Source organism: Wolffia australiana, chromosome 6, assembly GCF_029677425.1.
Source record: "Wolffia australiana isolate 7733 chromosome 6, ASM2967742v1".
Lineage (NCBI taxonomy): Eukaryota > Viridiplantae > Streptophyta > Magnoliopsida > Alismatales > Araceae > Wolffia > Wolffia australiana.
This window is the reverse complement of record NC_135840.1, coordinates 16,694,245-16,701,854: the sequence shown is the minus strand read 5'-3', so window position 1 is coordinate 16,701,854 and position 7,610 is coordinate 16,694,245. Positions and strand designations below refer to the sequence as shown.

At 33.0% G+C, this 7,610-nt stretch overlaps 1 protein-coding gene and 1 non-coding gene across 5 annotated transcripts; both read right to left on the bottom strand.

The window, feature by feature from the left end:
• Window positions 1-1,067: 1,067 nt before the first annotated feature.
• On the bottom strand, window positions 1,068-4,408 carry SCI1 (splicing regulatory glutamine/lysine-rich-like protein). 4 transcript variants are annotated; one of them, XM_078577437.1, is made up of 6 exons: window positions 4,219-4,408; window positions 3,904-3,983; window positions 1,879-2,110; window positions 1,725-1,783; window positions 1,345-1,376; window positions 1,068-1,213 (listed from the first exon to the last, which is right to left on the bottom strand). In XM_078577437.1, exons 1-3 carry the CDS (start codon window positions 4,382-4,384, stop codon window positions 1,886-1,888), a joined length of 471 nt encoding a protein of 156 aa, XP_078433563.1. In that variant the 5' UTR covers window positions 4,385-4,408; the 3' UTR covers window positions 1,068-1,213; window positions 1,345-1,376; window positions 1,725-1,783; window positions 1,879-1,885. The 4 variants fall into 4 exon arrangements, with proteins under 4 accessions (XP_078433563.1, XP_078433565.1, XP_078433566.1 ...); XM_078577439.1 differs by having other exon boundaries at window positions 1,747-1,783; XM_078577440.1 differs by having other exon boundaries at window positions 4,170-4,305.
• On the bottom strand, window positions 2,979-3,050 carry TRNAP-AGG (transfer RNA proline (anticodon AGG)). Its single transcript has one exon. It is a non-coding gene; the product is annotated as a tRNA-Pro (tRNA).
• Window positions 4,409-7,610: the final 3,202 nt, after the last annotated feature.

Below are 7,610 nucleotides of genomic sequence, written 5' to 3'. Positions count from 1 at the left end.
GTCATCACATCATCCATCAACATACCATAGCTTTGGGTTAGGGATTTTTATGATGCTAATATGGTTCATCATGCGATGGATATCACTTGATATTTCTCATTTCTCCAACCGTTTTGGTGTCGTTTCGACATCACTTCATATTTCCTTTAGAGAAAAACATGATGTACCTTTCCCGTTCAATAAGCATTCTTGCCACCTTTCCCTTCATGTAATTTCCTAATTGTTTAACATTAACTCTAGAAGAATGAAAATGAAAATAAAAAACTTGATTGTATTTTTAAGGTGAAACATAGTTGCATTTGCATCGTCTTTTTCTATTAATTTATCTTGTTATACAGCCCACTGGCCATAAAATCACTATTTTAAAATGATGAATCTCTTATCTTAGTGGCAGGAAGGGGATGATCTATAAGACTCCAACCAAAACATTGGTGACAAAAATATTATCCTTCAAAAGGTATCTTTGGCAATTTAGCCCATTTGTGCATTTTGATCGTCTCGTCTGACGTCTGGAATCAGTGCAGGGATGCGGAGGGGACGCTTTTTTCATCTGAGTGGACAAAAGCTGTCCCGTCCATTCATCTCAGGACGAATTTCCATCCCAGTTTTCGTTCCTAAGCAGTTTGCCCTAAGCATATCGTCGCTCTCTGCTTTCATTTTATGATCTTGCTCTTCTCAATATCTTCGTTCTGGCAAGATCATAACAGAAGAGGAGGAGCTGAGCATTAACAGTTTTAAGGCAGCGATGGGTGTTGAAACCACAAAACCCATCAATTAAGAGTACGTCATCACTTAAATTGATATTTGATTTCTTCTAAATCAATTTCGAATGACGAATTTAAGTCGTCATTTTTTATTTGATTTTGCTGAGATAAGATGACTTTCGATTTTATTCAAAGAAAAAATGATAAAATCAGGGACAGGTGCAATTGAACCGTTAACTGCAACAAGAACATTAAATTAATAAATGAAATTTCAAGCTATTGTTTCACTCAATTAAAAGATTAAATTAATAGATGAAATTTGAATTAACGGTAAACAGTTTCAAATTGATTTCCCACAATAACTAAAAGAAGAAAAACTAAACTATATTAACTATTATGTAAAATGTAGCTAACAGATTGGTTCTAAAATAAAATAGATGGCATCGTTGAAGTTTAAAGGTATAAAGAAATCATTGACCTTTTGTCTTGTCTTTCATCAGCCATAAAACCTGGTAACAAGAAATTCAACTGAATTAGAGATAATAAACTTTGGGCAACAGTGAGCAAATCATAGAGTTAAATTATAGCAGGAGGGAAAAACTGGGAAATCATTAAGTCACGGCATAAATAAATCCTTTACCTTCTTGCCGTCTCTTTCATCAGCCATAAAACCTGGTTACAAGAAATTGGACTGAATTAGATGTTTTAAAATTTGGTCACAAGTGAGGAAATCACGCAGTTAATTATAAATACAATGAAGGCAAAACCGCGAAATCATTTATTCAACTCGTAAATAACATATTTATTTTAACTGGATTGCCAGGAACAAAGAAGTTATCTTGTATTCTTCCCTCTTTCTTTCATCGACCAAAAAACCAGGTAAAAAGAAATCCAAACTTTGGAAAGGGGTGGAAAAATCATGCAATTAAATTACAGCAGGAGGGCAGAACTGGGAAATCATTTAGTTTTACAAGTAACAGATTGATACTTATTTACAGTAGATGGCATAATCGAAATTACCAGGTACAAAGAAATTCTTGACCTTTTTTGACGCTTCTTTCTTTCATTGGCCATAAAACCTGGTGATAAGAAAACCAAACGGTAAAAAGATTATAATCTATAGTCAAAAGTGAAAAATAATGTATTTAAATGATAACGAGCAGGCAGGGAAAACCAGGATATCAGTTTCTGATCTTCCAGTGGTGGCCAGTCCTTGGGGCTCTGGCGATGCCCTCATAATAGCGAGAGTCAAGTTTCTGCTTGTTCCAGAGCTTGACGAAACTCAAGAACAGTTCTCTTGCGGCCTCAGAAGTCAGCTCAGAAAAAAATGTTCCTTTTTCTTCTTTCAGCCATGTTGAAAACTCGTTGTTCTTGGAGAAGTAATCATCCTTGGAGATCTCTTTAAACTGCCCATGGTAGAAAATATTTAATATTGTGATTTTAAAAACCAAAAAAATGGTTTTTTTTAGTTACCAACACATGCTTCATGATGTTTATTTACTTAATCACGACAGTTAAAATTACCATCTTTAAAAACCTAAATAATGAATTTTTGTTCCCAAAAAATGGTTCATGAGGTTTTTTTCTTAAGACTTGGCCAGGATAATCTACTCACTATCATCTTTAAAAAACCAAATACTGATTTTTTTAGTTACCAAAAATACTTCGTAAGGTTTTTCACTTAACCAGGAGAATCCACACATAATCACTTTCAAATAATAAATTTGTTTGGATTTTGCACAACAAGACTTAACCATGAGCCCATTCACAGTCGGTTTCATTTACTTAATTAGTTTGATATCTTTAAAACACGTATACGATGCTCGTTACTTAATTTCAAGCTCAAAATCCTAAATTCTGATTTTTTTATTGGGACTTGTCATTAAGGACACGAAATGCCAAAATTATGAGCTCCTGAAAAATCCGGGATGCTTACTAGCACATATTTAAGAGCCAAAATCAGATGTTGATGTATGACCGTAGAAGTTCTAATTCTGATTAGGGTGCCCAAAATTCCAAAAACGCAGTAACTATCAGAGTACACAACCAATATTATCATAAATTTTCTTTTCTATCAACAGCAGTCCTTAGTACACTTAAAAACATGATCGCAAATATGAGAATATGAAGGGTTACTGAATTATGTTTCATATAGGTGGAATATTTGACCAACACCGGCATCAATTATTTCAATCTTCTTATAAAGAATAATATTATGTTTTCATTCAACAAAGACGCAAAGAATAAATTAGTGGCGTCAAAAAAAAATTTATTGGGGCATTCCGAGAATTGAACTCGGGACCTCTCGCACCCTAAGCGAGAATCATACCACTAGACCAAATGCCCAGTTGTGAAGGGAATTCTAATTAAAATTTGAAGATCTCAAGAGAAATCATAAGTGACACTCCTAATATCAAAGATACATGATATGGGTCACTCTGAAACAACAATCATTACTTTTTTAATTCAATAAAAGGCATCAATGTTCAACTCTTAAACTGTTTCGAGGGTTTATGACAACTTGCCCCTTCTCATCAATTATATTCTTCTTCTTCACATTGGGTATTTGAGGTCCATTATGGAAATTTGAAAGTCAATATTGCCGCCCAAATGGCAAAATTTCGGACAACTCAAGTATAGTATTAAAATATTTCATTCTAAATAAAATCTCATCAGGCGGAGATTAAATCCTTCGGGTATTGCAACAATCATAAAGATCTCTGCACAAGATAATCTTTGCTTTTTTTCATTCCTACAACTTTCCCCACAAATTCAGTGATTCAAGCACTCTTTATTTGAGCTATAATAGATCCCAGGGTTTCATCTGAAAGACAATAATCCAAACCATTAATAGATCAAGAACCTACAGAGATCCTATAATGATGTAAGAGCACAAAAAATTAAGCAAACTCGGTGATGATATGGCCGACACTGGGCCGACTCATCACAGGAAATGTTTCAAAAGAGATAACAAAAAAAAATGGAATTGAAACTAATCACTTCAAAAACAAAAAAAAATGGAATTGAAACTCATCACAGGACTCGCCGAGGACGTCATTTTTCATGAACAAGGTTTGACTCTAAACCCTACGCGAATATTCTTCACCAATTTGGTAATTAATTTCCAGAAGCAAAATCACGCTAAACAGATTATAATATTCCATATTTCTGCTCAAAATAAAGGCACAGGCGAACTTACCGAATCCAAATTTCTGCTGCCGATGTCGCGCAGCCTCTCCTTTTCCTTGGATTTCTTCTCCTTCTTCCGCTTCTTTTCGTCTGTCCCATTAATTATCCATCAAATCTCTCTACCCATCAAATGAAATTGAAAATTGAAACGACCCAAATCGACCAATCTCAAACCCATCAAATAAAATTGAAAATTGAAACGACTCAAATCGACCAATCTCATACCCATCAAATAAAATTGAAAATTGAAACGACCCAACTCGGCTAATCTCATACCCATCAAATAAAATTTGATATCGAAACGACCCAAATCGACCAATCTCACCGCGGCTGCTTCTGCCAGATTCCTCTGATCCTCTCCTCCGCTTCTTACGTTCATCTCTAGATTCTTCCTCTCTTCGATGGGTCTTCCTCGTCGTCTCTCCAGACCTAGAAATTCCATCAGGTGGAGATGGAGAGGATTTCCTCTGCTTCCTCTCGTCTCTTCCCATCACTTGTGATTGTTTCTTTGAAGTTTGAAATGGCGGTGGTATTTATACCCCGACAATTTGAGTCTATATCATACAACTCCCTAAGTTTGTGACATCATTTTTTTTGGAATTTTTAAGAGATTTATATGTCAGGAAGAACAGGGAATAAATCAAATTGATCAGTCATACAGTTCATCTCTTTGTTCAATAAATAATTATTATATTAACAGATTAATCAGATTTCCTCTTTTTTCTTCCCACTTAAAGTACAAACCTTATGGTTCACTAAGTTTATGGCATAAATCGGGATTTAGGACATTTATATCAGAAAGAACAAAGAATAAATCATGTTGATAAGGTATATAGTTTATGTCTGTTTGTTCAATAAAGTAGTGATCATATGAACATTTTAGTTGATTTCCTCTTTTTTCTTCACACCTAAAGTGCAAAACACATGACAGATAGATATCAAAATTATATAAATGAGATGTGAAATAGGAAAACATGGCCAGCTTGAGAAAAATAATTGACTACAATTTTAATAAAATTTGAGAGCATCTTCATCTCTCTATCCTATAGACATCCACATTCTTGGATCTTAAACTAGACCCCCATATAAATATAAGAAAAATATTAAATGTGCTCCTATATTTGTAGGCCGAGTGAAATGAAATTGAGTTTGAGATCCACACACTTCTTGTTGCTAATCATTTATTCGAGTTAAAATGCAAAATATAATTGGAAATTTCTTCTCAAAACCTTGATTCTGGATCCATCCATCCAAATCCATCTCATCCATGTCTCAAACCTTTTATCATCACCATTTCTCATCATTCCTCCATACCAGCTGTTACATAAATAATATACATTTAATATCACATACACATCAATCTCTAGTTATCATAATTTCCATCCATTACCAATTTCACATGTTGTACCTCGTCTCTTCGCTCTCTCTGTATCATCCAGCCTTCCATAATATAATATATATATATTATATATAATATATATATATTATCACCTTCTCATATCACCATCATTCAAATGTCTCTGTCTTATGTTGTAAAATACCACTTTTCATCCCCTAATAATGATTTAAATATACATTAGTTCTCTCAGATGTGTTCCCCACAATGAATACTGAAGAAGAACTAGAAAAACATATATTTCAAAATGACATATGCTATTGTAGCTGCCAATTCTATCACCAAAAACTTTCTAGAAGCATTGGATGGGTTTGATTTATAATCCTTTATAGAAAGTTTTTTGGGTCTCAAGTATTGGCTAATTGTCAACTTAAATTTTATTTTAAAAATTATTCACCTTTGGATTAATAAAAATCATGCATGGGATAATTATTTATATGTAAGTTTCATAGTAGTATTATTACCCATTCAATAACTTATTCATCCTACCTAAATCATAAAAATAAATTTATATTTGAACAAATGAAAGATGCACCGAGTAAACTCATAAACTACAAGAATAATTAGCTCATAACTTTATTATTTTACATCTTGAGTAAAAAAATAAATTTATTATATAGTGAAAAAATATGGTGTTATATTTTGAAACTTCCACAATATACATCAGCATGTATTAGCATATTAAATTAATAATCTAATATTTTTAATAACTTAAAAACAAAAACTGACCTATTACATATGGACTTTATATGGAAAGGCTTAGAGTTTAACTTTTAAGGACAAAATTAAGTTCTCATTGACTTTTACTAAATAAGTTTTCCATAAATTAATTTTACTTAAGTAATTTTATTTGAATGTATATAATGAGAATTATAATTATGCTACTCGTCAATTCCTTTACTTTGAGAATCTTAAGTAGGAAGCCCTTTCATGCAAGATCTAATGGTAAGTCAAATGATGTCATATATCAATTATATTTATTTTATATTCTTAGATAGTTAGTGATATTTATATAATGTTAAATTTAAAATATCATACACATAGGCTTTCATCGCAGTCATATATGTTAAAAGTTCATTTTAAACACTATATCATCATTTTTTCCCCTCTTGTCCCATGATTGTATTCAAAATTTTCTCCAGTTCCGTGTCTCTGACCTTGACTATCTCATTCTCATGTAGATGGTACTTCTCATAATAAATTAGACTCCAGAAGTCCACAAGGTAACCTCTAAACCAATAGTAGCTAAAGGGTGTTCCCCCATCTCTAACGAAGTCAATTCAGATTCAGATTCATGTTACGAAGTAAATGAAGATTAAAATACAGAAGGCGCGAGTTTACCAGGGGGAGCGGAGCAGAAGCGACGGAGTGAAGTAAATGAAGGCGCGCAGTGTGCAGCAGATAATTAAGATGAATATGAAGAAGGCGCGGAGTGAAGTCAAATTTTATGTTAATTTTATGTTTTCTGATTTACTCCATTTCTTTACTTTGTAACATTAATTCCTCCTAAAGTCGGAACCTTGAAGAACCTTCCAATTAGTGATATTCCCCAGTGTGGTCGGCCCCGACTACATGGGAACAGATCCTTCTTCCTCGGAATCTAGACTTATTTCCATTGTTCTCGCGAGTTTTCTCTGGAACATCTTGAGGCTAGAAAGAAAAAAAAGAAACATATTCTTAGCTCTATGTAGTGGTCAGCCTTCGTCAAGCTACCACTTGCCTAGCCGCCTGCCTCCTTGTGTGGAAATACTTCTCATGATCTCCAGATTTTTCCCACCAGCTCGTTCTCCACTAGGAATAATGGAAGCCGGGTTAGAGATGTGGAAATACATAAATTAGTTATTCAGAACATATATCTATCTCACTCGTAATGTGAGAATATGTTTTGAATAACTAATTTCAGGACCACTAATTATCAGTTATTTAGTGGGGGAAGGTCTCAGCCATCTAACATACATAATTCATGGTCATCAAAATATATCTAAAACCTAAAGAATATGCATATATTTATGATTAAGAGTTATGTCAATATTTAGGCTTTTCAGAATGAAAGGTTATATCTCTTCAAACATCTGACATATTAAGAACATACAGAATTGTACATGTATAAATATGTTTATTATCTCACAATGCTAAATTTTGTAGAGCTTGATAATAATTAGACTTACTTGATCAATAGTTATAATTATGGCATTATCAAAGTGACAAAATTAATACGTCCTGAATCTCATATTAGTCATAAGACCATTATATATTTTTCTATAAAATAGATAAACCATAAGATTTTATTTTGTTAGCTTTTATTTTAACATGAATTAAAA